This window comes from Octopus bimaculoides, chromosome Z (assembly GCF_046866305.1).
Source record: "Octopus bimaculoides isolate indiv1 chromosome Z, ASM4686630v1, whole genome shotgun sequence".
Taxonomy (NCBI): Eukaryota; Metazoa; Mollusca; class Cephalopoda; order Octopoda; family Octopodidae; genus Octopus; species Octopus bimaculoides.
The window spans coordinates 30,352,347-30,371,685 of NC_142944.1; the positions used below are offsets into that span (position 1 = coordinate 30,352,347).

The 19,339-nt window shown below is 35.8% G+C and overlaps 1 protein-coding gene across 2 annotated transcripts in view; it reads left to right on the forward strand.

The window, feature by feature from the left end:
• Positions 1–19,339, forward strand: part of LOC106882171 (uncharacterized) — a 139,602-nt gene that overhangs the window by 61,229 nt on the left and 59,034 nt on the right. For both annotated transcript variants that reach the window (XM_014932757.3, XM_014932756.3), the window contains exons 3-6: positions 2,841–2,910; positions 4,790–4,920; positions 7,066–7,154; positions 15,404–15,503. In XM_014932757.3, the coding sequence (XP_014788243.2) occupies positions 2,841–2,910; positions 4,790–4,920; positions 7,066–7,154; positions 15,404–15,503 (390 nt within the window). The remainder of the gene's footprint in view (positions 1–2,840; positions 2,911–4,789; positions 4,921–7,065; positions 7,155–15,403; positions 15,504–19,339) is intronic.

Here is a 19,339-nt window from a genome sequence, read left to right on the forward strand (position 1 = left end):
TTGAAATTCTGGGTGAACACTTTATCAGTGAACATTTTGTCAGCTCCTTTTTTAAACCAATTTATCCAAACTTGTGTTGTGAATTCATGCAATTGTATTTATTTTAGGTTTTAATAAACCAGGCAATGCTCAGTACTGCTACTAGTAAATAGAAATACATGCACTTACATATGAAAATGTAAATACATATACATAGTCATGTTGATGTGCATGCATGTGTATGTTTGTACCAAAGAGCGTTGTATTAGGGTTCTGTCTGCATGTGCATTCACACATGCATGTGCACAAACACACACACACACACACACACACAAACAAACACACACACACGCACACATACTCACACACATTGCGTGTGCATGCACACACACACACATACGTGCGCGTCTGCACACACACACACACACACACACACACATTAAAAGGTTTCTAAATTTAGAAGCAAGGCCAGCAATACCAAAGGGAAGGATTTAGTCAGTATTGTTAATCCCTGCATGTGACTGATACTTAGTTTCATCAACCCTGGAGAGTTGAAATGCAAAGTTGACCTAAGAAAAATCTGAACTTGGAAAGCAAAGAAATACTGCTAAGATATTTCATAATAATGATTTCAAATTTTGGCAAAAGGCCAGCAATTTCAGAGGAAGTGGTAAGTCAATATCATCGACCCCAGTGCTCAACTGGTACTTATTTCAAAGACCCCAAAAGGATGAAAGGCAAAGTTGACCTTAGAGGAATTTGTACTCAACATAAAAGACAGACGAAATGCTGATAAGCATTTTACTAACAATTCTGCCAGCTCACAATGATAATTATTTTTAATTTAGGCACAAGGCCAGCAATTTTGAGGAGAAGGGGCAAGTCAGTTATATTGACCCCAGTACTTAAATAGTAGTTATTTTACCCCCCCCCCCCCAAAAAAAAAGTATGAAAGGCTAAGACAACCTTGGTGGAAATTGAATTCATGGTGTAAAGAACCAGAAGAAATATCTCTAAGCATTTTGTCAATGTGCTAATGATTCTGCCAGCTTGTTGCCCTGATAATATTATTAATCCTTCTAATTTTAGTACAAGGTCAAATTCATAATGGTTCTTAAGAGGGAGTATTTGTTAACCAATACTGAGTAGTCTAAAGTGGATGTGATTGAGGAAAAGTACAACATACTGTATTATATTAGTATGAGAAGTAGTGAGATGTAGGAAGAGAAAGCCGGATGAAGTCAACTGATATTTTCACTTAATCAACAACATCTACATCCTCACTGTTAACCAGGCATGGTTGTATGGTAAGAGGTTTGTTTCCCAACTACATAGTCCCAGGTTCTGTTCCAGTGTATGACACCTTGAGCAAGTGTCTTCTACTATAGCCTTGGGCCAACCAAAGCCTTCTGAGTGGATTTGGTAGACGGTACTAAAAAGAAGCCCATTGTGTATATATATATGTGTGTGTTGTTATATCTGTGTTTGTCCTCCACCACTGCTTGACAACCGATGTTGGTGTGTTTATGTCCCTGTAACTTGGCAGTTCAATAAAAGACATTGATAGAATAAGTACCAGGCTTAAAGAGAAAACAAGTACTGGGGTCGATTAGTTCAAGTAAAATTCCTCAAAGCATTGCCCCACAACGGTTGCAGTCTAATGACTGGAATAAGTAAACAAAAGATATTGTATATTATTTTTTAAAATGTATTTATATGATTATAAAATATAAGTAAAGAAGTCATCAACAATGTAGATTTTTTTTTTTAGAAATAGGTAATACTCATTTCATCACCCCACCCACCCCTCATTTTAGCATCCACTTCTCCATGCTTTCATGAGTCGGATAAAATTTGTTGGGTCAATAAATAAAGTACCAGCCTAGAATGTTGGATGAGATACTCTGCAGTATGAGTTCCAGCTCTTTGATTTCTGATTTCAAATCACACCATGGTGCTACATGGGTGGTAGACTCAACCCATCACCTGATTTAACACTTTTGCTTGGTTCTTTGGTGCTTTTAACAAAGTCCATTCTGTGATAAGCATTTGAGCCAAATCTCAGTTTGACAGTAACTTCTCTCTCCCTCTCATCAGTTTCAGAGCCCCATAAAGGGTCTTGCACATTGCCTTTTCTTTTGACTAAGTCATATCATCAACATCAACATCATCATAATCATTTAATGTCCACTTTTCCATGCTCTCATGGCTTAGATGGAATCTGTTGAGGCAGATTTCTACAGCCAGATGCCTTTCCTGTCAACAACCTTCATCTGTTTCCAAGCAAAATAATATTTTTCCCATAGCCAAATTTGTTTTCATGAAAGATTGGAAATGAATAACATCACTCATGTAATAACATCTCACACACATATATATATATATATATATATATATATATATATATATATATGTATACACACACACACACAACAGGCTTCTTTTCAGTTCCCATCAACCGAAACCACTTACAATGGTTTAGTTGTAACAAGGTGCCACACAGGGGAACTGAACCCAAAACCATGGGGTTAAGAAGCAACTTCGTAACCATAAAGCCAGACATTTCTATCAGTCAATATGCATGAATTTAACAATCTTCTGTCCTCATATGATTAATTTCTATATCATGGATTTGAACTTTTAATTCCTTTCTGTCCTTGTTCTGTTCTGGTATCAAGAGTCCAAAATATCAATATATTGAAACAAATGTTACCTATTTCAAATAAAAGAAAATTATATCTGCTTTATTGACAACATCTACAGTTACATGTTTTTATTCATAGAATGTTTTTAAATATATTTTCTGAAATAAATAAATAAATAAATGAAAATATTTATGTAATATTTATTATATTCCAAAGGCCATGGGATATGCTCCAGATTTTATCCATTTCTCTCTGGCACCATATCTAAAGACTATCAAAGAAAAAAGTAAGTGAAAGTCATTTTTCTCTTTTTTTTTTTTTAAATTTTTCGTGCTCATCATTAATATCATTAACATTATGATCAACCATCACCATCACCACCACTACTTCAATCATCATCATCATGAATTTTATTAACATAATTATTGTCATCATTTTCATCAAGAGAATTGTTAGTAATGTCAGAAAAATGCCTTGAAGTGTTCAGTTATGATATTTTACAGTCTGAGTTCAAATTTCACTGTGGTCCACTTTTTCTATGATTCTTTCAGGTGTGAAGGTGCATGGTTCAGTAGTTAGGATATTCAGCTCATGATCATAAGGTCATGAGTTCAATTCCCAGCAACACATTGTGTTTCTTGAGCAAGGCACTTTATTTCACATTATTCCAGTCCATTCAGCTGACAAAAATGAGCAGTACCTGTATTTCAAAGGGCCAGCCTTGTCATATTTGTGTCATCCTGAATCTCCTTGAGAACTACATCAAGGTTATGCATGTCTGTGGAGTGCTCAGCCACTTGCATGTTAATTTTATGAGCAACCTGTTCTATTGATCAGATCATCTGGAGCCCTCATCATTGTAACTGATAGAGCACCAGTTTAGGTGTCAATAACATAAAGTCAAGTATTGGAATCAATTTAATTTACTGCCCCCACGCCAAATCCTGGTCTTGTGCCTATGTTAGAAATCAATAAAATTATCAACATTATTGCCCTCCTCCTCCTCCTCCTCCTCCTCCTCCTCCTCCTCCTCCTCATCATCATCATCATCATCATCATCATCATCATCATCGTCCTCATCCTCATCATTTATTGGCATCATTACCATAATCAATGTTTTCAGAATCTCTTGGGAGGGTCATGGGGTTGTTTTTCCATGTGATTTCAAAGAAGTCATAGAAGAAAATTGAATTGTATTCGATGCTGCAGATATTAACATCTTTTATGAAGCGGTACCCCATTGCTCACTTCTGCTCTACTGGGCTAGTTGAACTTTTTACTGCAAGCTAAAGAAACACTGAGTAATTATGCAGTGCTCCCATTGCTTGAAAAGCCAGCTTTTCTCACTCTGGAGTATTTTTTTACAAGTTGAATCAGGCCATTTGAGATTTTAAAAGGTCTTTCTCAGTTCCCTATTAGATTGCTGGTTATGGAATATAATCCAGTGGCTTTTTCGTTGGTGTCTGGTACCTTATCTGTACAGTTAAACATCAGCTAGTCCTGATATTTCTAAGGAATTAAGCCAGTGTGAATTTTGTATATTAGACCTTTGATTGGTTATATGGTACCTTATTGATTTGGTGGATGTGATACATTTAAAGAATTGGTCCATCAAGATATATTGGTATGTTGACACAATACTTGTGACAGATATGAATTATCAGCCCTCTGTCAATTGTCTTCTCTATTTGACCACCTGTAACTTCTGTTCCAATAATTTTGGACCTATTAGAAATAACAGTCAAACCTTCTTCAATCTCTATCTTAAATAGTCCATTGCCCAGTTTAGTACTAATTCTTGAGTTTGGGAGTTTTTATTGATGTCCAGTGTATTGCAAGAATTTGGAATAATACTAGAGATCTGGTCCAGACCTTGAAAACCCTGAAATAGGTTGTGAATGTTTCCCTTCTCTTCTTAAGATATAAAAAGAATGAATACATAAGATAATGTAGTTCTAAGCAGACCTCTAAGAGGTGGTCATGGATGGGATGCTTTCGATCATTAATCATTGATCTGCTCAGTTGTGCACTAATGACTGCCCTCTTCCCTATTTACTGTTTATTATTATTTTTCATTTATCAGTTTGTTGTTAAATTTATATTGCTTATACATGATGGCTGTTCTGTTAAGTAACAACAGTGGTTTGTTTCATATATTTATCAAGAAATCCGTGTGGTTAGCAATGCAGGTGGAATAAATCCATTATCTTGTGCAGAAGTTTTGAAGAAATTGTCCAAGGAGGCTGGAGTTGACATGAACATAGCAGTTGTCACTGGAGATGATCTGATGCCAAAGGTAATTTGTTACATTAATATGTACCCATGAGTCGAATAAAGTTAGTCATTATTGAGGACAAAGAAGTTTAGTTGGTTGAATTAAGAGAACAGAAAAATAGCCTTCTTTTTTATTAGTGTTCTATTTGAAATATTATTTAAGACTTTTGATGATTTACTGTGCTTGAGAAGACACGCCAAGCTAAGTGAAATTGTAGTCGTGGTGACACGTGAAAGGTACCTGTGCTGGTGATGCGTGAGAGGCACCCATGCTGATGACACATAAAAGGCACACATGTCAGTAACACACAGAAGGCAGCCATGCTGGTGATGCATAAAAGGCACCCATGTCAGTGTCACATAAAGGACACTCATTATACTTGTTTAGGAGTTGAATATTTTATGGAAGTTTTGTTGCATTTATCATCACACACACACACACACACACGCGCGCGATATATATTGATCTCAGTAATTATTTCAACCTGTTATTTTATCAATATCTATTTTATCAGATGGTTTACTTCCTGGCTGTTACGCCTAGAGTATAGACATGTAGTGCATGCTTGTCAGATTTTCGTTTTCATGCAAGATAACTGAATACATCAAGTGTAGATTTTGCATCAAGTTTTGCCAAAAGCTTGATGATACACAAGCTCAAACCATGCAGAAGATTCAGCATGCCTTTGGTGATGATGCCATCGGCAAAACTCAGATCAAAGAGTGGTACAACCACTTCAAACATGGCAGCAACTGAGTGGAGAGCAAGGCACATTCAGGCAGGCTATCCACAATCCAAAATGAGGGGCTGATGGAGATGGTTTGGCAAATACCTATGGAAGACCATCATGTAACAATCCAAGAAATTGCTCACAAAGTAGGGATAAGCAAAGGATCAGTACGTTTCATTTTAATGGAGGATTTATGAATGCAGAGAGTGTTGGCAAAATTTGTCCCAAAGGTGCTGGTGGAGCAACAGAAGCAACTCTGTATGGAAATAACTCAGGATATGCTGGACTGTGCAAAACCATGACCCAGACTTCATGAAGACCATCATCGCTGGTGATGAGACGTAGGTTTATAGTTTCTGCTCAATGTGTTCAGTTATCTTGCATGAAAACAAAAAGCACTACATGTATGTATTCTAGGCATAACAGCTTGGAACTGATTCCCTATCTGGTCTTAGACTGTGTACTGTAAATACTCACTTTCAACTTCCATTCTTCAGAATATAGTTTTGGTATAATCCAGTATTGGATGTCTGGCCTTATACCATGTACAATAAGTTTTCTATATTATGTTGTGTGCAACAATTTCTCTGAGCAATAAGTTTGCTGTCTTTCCTTTTAACATAAAACAACAGAGCTGTGACACAGAACACTGTTTTTTTTTTTTTTTGTCAATTTAAAACATTGTCTGTTCATAGCCTTTCCCTTCTTTTGTCTTTGCATTCTTTTAGGCAGCTTTTCAGGGAAGTTCTTATGGTTGGGATTGTTCTTTTAATCAGCTGCACTTTTAGATAACCAGAATACTTGGCTTTCCCCTGCCTTCTTTTTATGTACCATATATAATGTTGTTCTTTTTTGTTTCCAACTAAAATAAATTTGATGAGCTCTCAAAAGCGGGTCACTATATGCAAGACTATAGCTTAATGAAACTGCAATTGTTGTGCCTTCTCCTCCTCCCCTCCTATTATTGTTGTTGTTGTTGTTGTTGTTATTATTTTTTATTATTATTATTATTATTATAGAAATAAGCCCACCAACTTATAGGGGGCTAAGAGATAATAATGATGATAACATTAGGTTGGTGCATTATTATTGTGGCTTTTTTGCAACAAATTTTATTCAATAAAAACAATAACAACATGTAACAAAAACATCTTTAAATGATTATTCTGGAGCATATTCACCATCTACTTCATTTACTGCTTCCCATTTGCTTAGCAGATGGTCAAACTTTCATTTAAAGATGTTTTTATAAAATATTGTTATTGATTTTGTTGAATAAAATTTGTTGAAAAAAAGCCACAGTAATTATGCACCAACCCAATAATAAGAAGTACTATTTTTTCAATAATAATTTTTCAGTAGTTCATTTCATTCATTCCTTCCTTCATTTATTTATTTTTTTTTTTTTTACCTTTTGTTTAATGATTTGGTTTCAGGTGAAAGAAATTTCACAGTCAAACATTCAAGAAATGTCTTCAGGAATGAAGATCCCCAAAACAATTCATAGTATGAATGCCTATCTTGGGTAAGTAAATTTGTTTGGTGAATATTTAGTTATCATTATTGTTACTGTTAGTTTGTCTTAGACCTTCTGCTTAAAGAGTAACAAACGGAAAGCAGTAACATTATTTCTTCTACTTTCAGGAAAATATAATGATTGGCACACTCTCCTTGTGTTCCCCCTCCCCAACCTGACTCTAATACTGAGCTGTAACTGTATTTATATCCACTGTAACTAGCATCATGCCCTGTACTGTAGATAAACTTATAGAAAACAATGGATATTCCCCATCTCCTACAACTTAAAGAATATATCTAACACAACCAAATTACATCATTGGTTAATTTTGTTGCTGTTTTATTTATTTATTCACTTAAAAAAATGAGGAATTGGTAAAATCATTAGATCATTGAATTGAATACCTTTAGTGCCTTTAGAATAACTTGCGGTATTTGTTTCAGCTTTCTGCATCCTGAGTTCACATCCCACCCAGGTCAATTTTTTCATTCATCATCATCATTATCAGCATCATCAACCTTTGTATATTGTTGTCTTAAGTCCTCGGTCTCATAGGGCTGGTTACCCAGTTTTCATCCTGTATAAGTGTCTGAGATCACAACGTCCTCACTGAATGGGACACCAGTCCTTTGCAGGGCTACTCTTTACTGCTGAGTGGAGGACTGGAGAAAAGTGAAATGCAATGTTTTACGCAAAGTCCAATGCACTACCTAGTCAAGGAGTCGAAACCACTCTTGTATTTTGAGTTCAAACTTTACTGATGCCAACAGCTATTTCAGCTAATCACACAATAATGTGAGCACTCTATTCTATCTGAAATTGGTCCACAGTTGGCCAACATAGACAGGTAGGTCTGCAATCATCATCATCATCATCATCATCATCATTATAATCATCATCACTTAGCATCCATTTTCTGTGCTGGGATGGGTAAGACAGTTTGACTGGAGCTGGTGAGCCGGAGAGCTGCGTCAAGCTCCAGTCTATTTTGGCTTGGTTTCTACAGCTGGATGCCCTTCTTAATGCCAACAAAATAATTTGGTAATGTCATGTAGAGACTTCATCTAGTGATAGATCAGAAGCAGCTGAATAGAAAAAAGATGTTTTTGTTTGTTGTTCTCCGAAACTTTTATTTCCATTGAATAAAAATATACTGTCCCTCATCTTATAAGAATTTGGAAATTTTGAGAGAATGTGAAATAATCTGTTTTAAACAGTGAAACTCAAAATAGCGAAAAACTATAAATAATAGCATTTAAATATTGGGTTACAAAACCCCTTTGGATGGGAAAAGGTCTTTTTTTGTAACTATTTTTAGCATTTGGCTAAGTTAGTACAATCTTTAGTCTTGTTGGTTAAGCTTTATGCACTACTACAGATATCATGATCATTTCCTGTACTCAGGGTGCCTTTATTGGGGTTGGTAAGTATTAAATACTGTCTGATTTAACTATACCACTTTGTCCTAGGGTACCTTTAATAAAGCCCACTCTATTGTAAGCATTTATACCAGATCTCTAGTTCCCCCCCCCCCCCTCCATGTGGCCAGCAGAGGTTCACATTCAGTATCAGTCATATCAGTCTCAGTATCTAGGAGGCCAGGGCCCGCAAAGATTAATGGGTGCTGCCCCTTTTACCCTGACTATAAAATTAAAAAAGAAAAATTTTATTTAATTATAAGCATAGCTATGTGGTAAGAAGCTTACCTTTTACCACATGGTATTGCATTCAGTCCCACTGTAAGGCACCATGGGCAAGTGTGTTCTAGTATAGCCTCAGGCTGATCAAAATCCTTGTAAGTGAATTTGGTAGAGGGAAAACTGTGTGGAGGCCCATCGTGTGTGTGTGTGTGTGTGTGTGTGTGTGTGTCGCTTGTGTTTTGTCACCCACCACTTGGTGTTGGTTTGTTTATGTCTCTGTAATATAGTGGTTTAGCAGAAGACACCAATAAAATAAGTACAAGACTTAAAAAAAATATTCAACTAGGTTTGATTTGTTCAACTAAACCCATGGTTCTCAACCAAAGTCCATATGACCCTTGGGGGTCTATTTTTGTTGTTAAAGCTTATGTGCGGTGAACTGGTTATACTTCTACAATCCACAAAATGTTTAAAAAACTTTTTTGATACAAGTCCTAACAATATTTAATCATAGAAATATAATAGGATTTTTTAAACATGGAATGCTGTGGGTGACTAGTAGAGTAAAATTGGAATCAAAAAGGTCCATAGATAAAAAATGGTTGAGAGCCACTGAACTAAACCCTTCAAGACAGTGCTCCAGCATGGCCATAGTCATGGTAAAAGATAGTAAAAGATAATAAAATAAACAAATGCATGAATAAATGGGTTGATAGAATTCTAAGCAATTTACCCCAAAGACAGTGGAGGCGCAATGGCCCAGTGGTTAGGGCAGCGGACTCGTGGTCATAGGATCGCGGTTTTGATTCCCAGACCGGGCGTTGTGAGTGTTTATTGAGCGAAAACACCTAAAGCTCCACGAGGCTCCGGCAGGGGATGGTGGCGAACCCTGCTGTACTCTTCCACCACAACTTTCTCTCTCTCTTACTTCCTGTTGTGCCTGTAATTCAAAGGGTCGGCCTTGTCACACTGTGTCATGCTGAATATCCCCAAGAACTACGTTAAGGGTACACGTGTCTGTGGAATGCTCAGCCACTTGCACGTTAATTTCACGAGCAGGCTGTTCCGTTGATCGGATCAACTGGAACCCTCGACGTTGTAAGCAACAGAATGCCAACAACAACAACAACCCCAAAGACAGTTATTTGTAATCCAGCCACAAATACTAAATTGTATTCATGAACAACCCATAATAAAACATTTTTTAGGGAGAGATTAAGGACTGTGTGGATTGAAAAGGGGCTGGACAAATTTCCATGTTTAAATAAATTAAATGATTTAAAACTTTGTAAACTTATCTAACATCATATCAAAGAAAGAATTATAAGAATGTAAACTGTGTTTTACTCATTCCTAACATACTCTGGCCGATATGGGGTGTGTGTGTGTGTGTGAATATCTGAGTGTTGTTGTCACTTTTCAATAGATTCAGATGATGTGAGTTCACAACACATGATTCATCAGTGGAAGGGGACTTCAAAATACCACTGTGTTTCTACCTAATTGAGTGTCTCCTCAGTGAAAGTTACTCCTCCTGACTGATGAATCCAACAAGAATTCAAGCTCTTGTTTATAGAAATCAGCAAACAAATTAGTTGCTATAAGTGAGAATTTGTGCTCTCGTTGGATTCATCAGTTCAGTTGGGTAGCTTTAGCTGAAGAGACACTGTAGTGTCTCAAAGTCCCCTTACACCAGTGAACCATGTGTATTATTAACATACATTATCTAAAAGGAAGTGATATTCATGTTTAAATTTGCCAGAGTGTGTTGGGAGTGAATAAATGTGTTATTGTTTGGATTCTCTCTGTTCAATGTGCACCCCATGCTTTCTTGTTAATAAAGAAAGAAGGATGGGGTAAAAATTTCACTAAAGACAGAGATAGGGGATTATCAATTTGTGGAACACTGCCCTAACAGATTCTTGTACTATACAAGGAGGAGATTTCTCTCATTTGCTCAACATTATGGTAAAACTCATGGAAGTGTGGATGTCTGAAAGAAGAGACTGAAAAAAAAAAAAAGAACACTGATCAATAAATACCAAACATTTTATTAAAGCTACATACTACCACCATCAACCTTCCAGCTTTCTTATATTCACTGCTTTTCTTTGAATTTTTTCTCTGCATATTCTCATGATATTTAGTGGTAGAATTAATAATGGTTTCCTCTCATCAGAACTTCCTGACAAAAGTTTGACCTACTTGTACCATCTTCCTATATTTTATTGTTTTGGTTTTCTGTTTTCTTGAATTAGTTATTTATATGTTTGCAATATTGCTTAGGGTTTTTCTTTGTCTGAGACAATTGACATATCTTTCAGTGTCTTCTTCATATATCATCGTCATCGTTGTCGCCATTGCTGCCATTGCCGCTGCCGCCGTCGTCGTTGTCATCATCTTTATTTAACATCAATTTCCATGCTGGAATGGGTTGGGCAGTTTGACAGGATCCAGCGAGGCATTTGGCTCTAGTGTCAGCTTTGGTATGGTTTCTACATCGACCCCAGTGCGTAACTGGTACTTAATTTATCGACCCCTCCCACACACACAAAAGGATGAAAGGCAAAGTTGACTCTGGTGGCATTTGAACTTACAACATGAAGACAGACAAAATACTTATTTCTTTATTGCCCACAAGGGGCTACACACAGAAGGGACAAACAAGGACAGAAAAACGGATTAAGTCAATTATATTGACCCTAGTGCATAACTGGTACTTATTTAATTGACCCCAAAAGGATGAAAGGCAAAGTCGACCTTGGCGGAATTTGAACTCAGAATGTAACGGTAGACGAAATACCGCTAAGCATTTCGCCCGGCGTGCTAACGTTTCTGCCAGCTTGCTGCCTTTATAATAATGATGATAATAATAATAATAATAATAATAATAATGATGATGATGATGATGATAATATAATGATTTAGGCACAAGGCCAGTAATTTTGTCGGGTGGAAATTAGCTGATACTATTGATCATAGTACTGGATTGATATTTTAATGACCCCAGGGGGATGAAAGAAAGGTAAACTTGACCTTGGCAGCATTTGAACTCTGAATGTAAAGAGCCTGAAGAAATACTGCAAAGCATTTTTTCAGATGTTTAAGTGACTCTGCCAGTTCACTGCCATCTTTCAAATAAGTACAAGACCTGAGAGGGTTGAGTCAGTAATCAGTTAAATCAGTCCCAGTATTTGACTGCTACTTTATTTTATTGACTCCAAACGGATGAAAGGCAAAGGGATACAAGAATTTCCACAAGGTAATCCCCTGTTATAGTCCAACAGTCCATGCTAACATGGAAAATGGATGTTAAATGACGATGATGATTTTACCAATCCAATGACATAATAATAATAATAATAATAATAATAATGTATCAATATCAGCAGATGACAACGTTTCCCTAAAAGAAATGGAAAAACTTTCAAAATACAAAGACCTGGAAATAGAGGTAACTCGAATGTGGAATCTAAAAACCGAAACAATTCCTATTATAGTAGGTGCCTTAGGTATAATAAAAAAATATTCAGACAAATACATAACAAAAACACCAGGACTTACAAATATATATAACATACAGAAAATTGCACTACTGGGCACTGCACACATTCTACACAAAACACTTTCAATACAGTAACCATAAGAGCATCACAGCAAACCACAGCACATACCCAAGGCGCACAGAGCTGCGCTCGGTAGTGAAGTGAAAGCACGTTATAAAAATAAAACTACTGAACAATAATAATAATAACAATAGTTATAACATCAACAACAGCAGCAAAAATATAATAACAGTCACTTCTAACATAGACATAAAGCTAGAAATTTGAGGGAAGCATGTGTATTTGTGTGTGTGTATGATGATGAAGATCATCATCATCATCATTATCATCCATGTTCCATGTTGTATGTGTATATGCCTGTGTGTGTATGTGTGTGTGTATGTGTGTGTGTGTGTGTGTAAAAAGTTTTTGACTTTAGCTTTTCTATTTCTTTCAACTGACCCATTTTTTCGGTGGCTAGCTTGTTGACTCTTTGTTTACTTCTTGTGGCAATGTAAACTTCCTTGAGGTAACTATGGCCTGAAGATTAGCTAATCTATGGTGTATTTGTTACCACATATATAATGAACTTTAGCCAGTTACTCTACCTGTTCCACTCCTTGTATTTTCTGTATTTATGTGTGTGTGTTTGTGTGCGTGTGTGTGTGTGTGTGTGTGTGTGTGTGTGTGTGTGTGTTTGTGTACTTTTGTTTATTATGTATGTGGGTATGACAGAAGTATATGTGGTACCTCACACCCACATGCATAAATACTATGTCAGCTAAACACACATATATATATATATATATATATATATATATATATATATATATATATATACATATATATGAGCCTGGTACAGCCTCCCTGGCTTCCCAGACCCCAGTCTCGAACTGTCCAACTCATGCCAATGTGGAAAACGAATGTTAAATGATGACAACGATAATGATGATGATGATGATGATGATATATATATATATATATATATATATATATAATTCCAAGAGAGTTAGATGTTGTGAATCCAACCAACTAAGGGATAATATCTGTCCAATATACTGCTGGTAGAATACCCAATTATTAATACACAAGTGTTTTTTCATTGCATGGCAATTACATTGCTGAGTGTATTAAATAGGTGAGGATAAAAAGTTATTTTATCCTTAATTTATACAGCAATAAGAAAATGGAGGGGATCAAGAGGTGGTATTCATCAACTTTTAGACATTATATTATGTCTATTTATTTTTTAAAAAGACAATTATAACAATATACATGCATGTATAACACATTATGCTTTATATATATAATATGTAAAATATAAAATACCAGTAATTATTAAAATATATAACTTAGATCACAAAAGAAAGGATAATATTTTACAGCTGTTTCAGCCAAGAGGCCAAAGTATCCCAATCTACTTATATCCCTTCAGTGAACTGAAGTATTTGGTAGGTAAGATTTAGGTACTTGGGTGTGTCTCTGGGCTTCGTCAGAGAGTTTAGAAAGTTCATAAGGTTAAGTTATGAATACAAATACATACACATATACACACTTATACATACACATACGTACATATAAACATACATAAACACATGTACATATATTTCTATATTTTTATATTCATATGTATATGTATACCAAGGAATCAATTATTATTATTATTATTATTATGAGGTGTATTATATTATTCTTATCAGATAAAGTATAAACAGAGGTAGAAGAAAGTTATTAAAAGAGAAGTACTTTAATCTTATCTACCAAATACTTCAGTTCACTGTAGGGATAAAAGTAGAATGGGGTACTATGGCCTCTTAGCTGAAACAGCTGTAAGATATTATCCTACTTTCTATGCTCTACGTTATATATTTTAATAATTACTGGTATTTTATATTTTACATATTATATATGTAAAGCATGTCTTTTTAAAAAATAAATAAATAGACATAATATAATGTCTAAAAGTTGATGAAAACCACCTCTTCATCCCCTCCATATTCTTATTGCTGTATGTATATATATATATATATATATATATATATATATGTGTGTGTGTGTGTGTGTGTGTGTGTGTGTGTGTGTGTGTGTGTGTGTGTGTGTGTGTATTCATCTTATAAATACAGCCAGTTATTTGAGTTTTGTTGGCCCATAAATTTTATACAAGGAAAACAAGAGAGAAAAATTTCTTAACCTGTTTGTTTAGCTTATTTCTATTAACATACACTGCCATACAATTGATTCTGAAAATAATGAAGAATAATTTACTTGGTTAACTTTTTCATTATTATCTAGTGTTTGGAACATCAATTAACATAAAATTTTGATGGACTGTTTCGATTTGGATCACCTTTAGCCCTTGTGTAACCATATTTCTGTTGATTATAATTAATTTTGAAAATAACGAAGAATTTACTAAGTAATTTTGTCATTATAGTGTTTGGGACATGAATTACCATAAAATTTTGATGGAATTTTTTTAATGAAATTATTTAAAAACAGGTGGTCTCAGGTAAGTTGGTATCAAAAAATAAAGAATATATAAAAAAGTAAAGAATATATTGTATTTGATGGCGTATTACACACATACCATTTTCAGCAGTGCATATTTAGGAAAAAAAAATTTTTAGTGTAATATTTGTAGCTACTTTAACATGGCTGTCTGTTTGAGCGGAGTCTACTGTGATTTTTTAACCCCAAGAGGACCTCTCATGTAGCTGGTTAACGATGTACAGCTGCATCCAATAAAATTGCGAGCAGTGGAGCGAAAGTTTATGAGAGGCCCAGCTTCTCCTCTTGCATACCATCAAATGCAGTAGATATTTTCTTATATGTCTATTGAGATTTAGATATATTTTATAGAAGGATCTGTATTCTTTTATTCTTATCTCATGACAAAAGGTCCTGTATTCTGTAGCAAAAAAGAATATTTGAGGTTCATCCATGAAAAGTTGCTGTAAAAAAGAGGAAACAGAAGCAAATGGATGGAAAATTGTTAATTGTTTAATATATTTATGTATTTATTTATTAATTTGTTTTTTGTTTTTTTGCCTTTTCACTCTTTTCATCAAAGTGCTGGTCCAATAGCAAGAGCCCTTGATCTTGGTGCCGATATTGTCGTTACAGGAAGGTGTGTTGACAGTGCTTTAGTTCTTGGACCTCTTATTCATGCTGTAAGTATTATAGAATACAAATTTATATTATAGAAAGTATTATACATAAGTATTATAAAATAATTACAGATGCGGTTGTGCAGTTAAGAAGCTTGCTTTCTAACCATGTAGTTTTGGGTTCAGGTCCCACTGCACAGCACTTTGGGCAGGTATCTTCTGCTATAATCCTGTGTCAATGTGAGTGGCAAAAATTAAAAAGCTCATTGTATACATGTATATATATTTGTGTATGTTTGTGTTTGTGTTAGGAACAAGCAATAATCTTAGAGAGTTATATGCTGGGTGTGCCATCAGTTTGATTTCCTCAAGTTTCTGGAATTTATTCCAGATTGTTCAAGTTGTTTGAGGTCTTGTGTTGTCTTGCTGCAGAAGAGCTCACTTTTTGTTAACTAGTGCTGGGTACTTTTGCCATAGAATGGCATATTCTGGTTGCGTGGAGTACAGATTGGCATTGATGGTTTGAAATGAACTTGTCGTGAATTATCCTCTTATAATTTCATCTGATATAGAGCATGACCTTGTGTTTGAAATGTCCATGTTTAGTAACAATTTCCAGAACATGGCCCTTGCTTAACCACTGCTTATGCACATTAGGATTGTGGGAAAATATCTCCCTCAGATTATTACTTGTTCTGATCCATGACTCACTTCTTGTGCTTGTAACACTTCATCAACCAAGAGGAGGTAGAAGTTTCAGTGAAGGAGTCCTTCACCTCAAAGGACAAGAACTGGTATTAGCATGAGATCAAACAGCTAGTAGTAAGGTGGCTTGAGAGGGTGAAACATAACAGCCTCTACTTTGAATGCTAGGCTGCTTTTGTTGTAACTTGACAAATAAAACAAATAAGTTACCAAAATATCAAAAACCTTTTGATTCAACACAATGAAAAATATGTATGTATTATACAAGATCTGATCAATAAGTATACCGACTGTTGTCATGATAACGAAGCTAAAGCATGCAGAGTAAAGCCGCTTGGCAAAGATTAACCTTGAACTCTGCTGTGTATGTGCACTAAGTTTTAATGTCCTAGCTCACTTCCGCTGTTTACAGTAGTGCTTGGAAGGAACATGTGTAGCGTGTGATCACCACATTGACTATCACAAAGGAAGTTGTCATGGCAATACTTGCTCAGAGGCCTATACAAAGTTGTGGAAAGTATATGAAGAAGAGTGTATGAGCTGCACACAAGTGTACGAGGGGTTCAGATGTTTCCAAGGTGGCTAAAAAATGTTGGTATTGAACATTCTGGGAGACCCGCAACCAGCAGAATTGAGAAAAACATTGCAGATGTGTGTGCAGCAGTGAGGGGAAATCGCCGAATCACCATCTGTGAGTTGTCAGAGGATGTACAAATTAGTTTGAATATGAAGATTTGAATATGAGACATGTGTCTGCCAAGTTTGTGCCAAAACTGCTTTCAGCTGACCAATAAAACACTTGGATTTCAGTTTCACAAAATCTCATTTATTGTGTCAAGAATGACGAAAACTTTTTGAAAACTTTGCATAGGCTTCTGAGCAGGTATCACTGAGATTTTGGCAAAATTTGATGCAGATTCTCTGCTCAACTGTCATGGTCAATGCAATGATGACTCACTACACACCTTCCTCCCAAGAACCACTGATAACAGTAGAAGTGAGCTAGAACATTAAAACCAAGTGCACATGCACAGCAGAGTTCAAGGTCAATCTGTGCCAAGCAGCTTCACTCTAAATGCTTTAGCTTCATTACTATGGCAACAGTCCAGATACTTATTGATCAGACCACATAGAAATATTTGTTTGCTTTGTTTCAATGCTGTCTGCAGGAAAATGGTTGTCACAAGTCTTGCAGTATTCTAGATGACATTGTTGTAGTTAATCACTCAACTTTCATGTATATGTATATGTGCTACCTACTGTGTCAGCCAGGCAGACTGAGGCAAAACTGTATTCTGTCCAGTGGTATGATGCAGTGATGGCATCCTGGTACCTAATTATTAGCCAAATCAACTTGAGCCCAATTACACTTTATCTAGTAAGTGTTATTCCTGTTGTTTAACCCACAAGTCAGTCATGATCAAGCAAGATCAAAGGTATTTCAGCCGTGATAATCCTGTGGGGTTTTTTTTTCTTTCTTTTTTTCAGGAAAGGTGTCTATATTTTACTACATCATCCAATGATATTTGACTGCTATTTCTAACAAGCCAAGTGATGACGTAGTGTTAACATATTTAATGCAAGGAGCATTAAGAAGCTAATTAGGAATCATCATTATCCTTTAATGTTCCTTCTAAATGATGATCATGATCATGATCATGATTTCTAATTAACTTTTTAATGCTCCCTGCATTAAATACATTAACACTATGTCGTCATTTGACTTGCTAGAAATAGCAGTCAAATATCTTTGGACAATGTAAAATATAGACACCTTTCCTGAAAAAACACATTTATTAATGGTTACACTGCCCCCACATGCACACAGAAAGAGAGAGATAAATAATAAGTACAGGTATGGCTGTATGGTTAGAAGTTCGCTTCCCAACCACATAGTCTCTGGTTCAGTCCCACTACATGGCACCTTAGGCTAGTGTCTTCTACTATAGCCCCTGAATGACCAAAACCTTATGTGTGGATTTAGTAAATAGAAAGTGTATGTATGTGTGTGTGTGTTTGTGTGTTTGTGTGTGTGTGTTTGTATGTGTGTGTGTTACTGTTTCTTTGCCTTTGACTTCATGTGGTAATTGTGAATGAGTGTCACTGTCAACTGAGCAGTGTCCTTTGATTCCAATTTTCTGTCAAAATGTGTCTGGGCATGAGGGATATTACCTTACATGACAGAAAAGGCTCATGACATCCACTTGTAGAAAATCTATTTCAGCAAATTTAATCCAACCCATGCAAGCATGGAAAACGGTATGTTAAGACAAAATTATTTTAGTAGTTATCTATATATACATAAGCTCCAATTACCTCTCCCACTCTTCCTTTGACTTTCATCCTTCATTCTTAACATCATCTCTTTCTACTCAGATTTGCCATTGATGATCATCTTTTCTATACTATTAGTTATCTTTCCCTACCCTCAACCTTATTCACTTTTGGCTACCTATCAGTATATGTCTCTCACTCTGTACACACACTCTTGCAGTCTACCTATCAACCACTCGTACATCATTTCCCTTTCTCTTATCCTTTCCCTATCTATTGTATTATTATTATTATTATTATTTTACTGCTCTTCACCCTTTTTATACTGCCAGTCTTCACCTCCCCTACCCTTCCACTTTTGTCCACTATATTCATACCTACCCTTGCTCCATCTTTAACCATTTCTCACTCACCCTACACCCTTGCAATTGCTACCTGTCCACCCTTCTTGATCTTCTTCCCCCACTCTTTCTTCTTGCTTTGTTGTATCTTGAGGGTACATTCAAAGACCCCTCCCTCATCACCACTTGTCTCCCTTTCCTACTCCATTTCAGTTACTCTCAGCCATCCTTATACAATGTGGGTAGGTATGCATCTTCTCCATCGCATCAAACTTGTTCCTGTCTCTTCTTTCATATTTTAACCTTTCAACACCATCATAGCATAAAGCCACCAATCTCCCTTTTGTACTCCCACTTTATTGGGGAAGGCAGCTCTTTAATCTTGTGAGTTACATGGTGGCCTCACTCGTAATGAAGGCATAAAAAGAAGTACTCAGTTTACTCTGTGAAGTGGTTGGTGTTATGAAGGACATCCAGATATAGAAATTATGTTAAAGTAGACACTAGAGAATGATACAATTCTTTGGTTTGTTGGGTCCTATTGAACCATCTAACATATGTCTGCATGGAAGACAAACA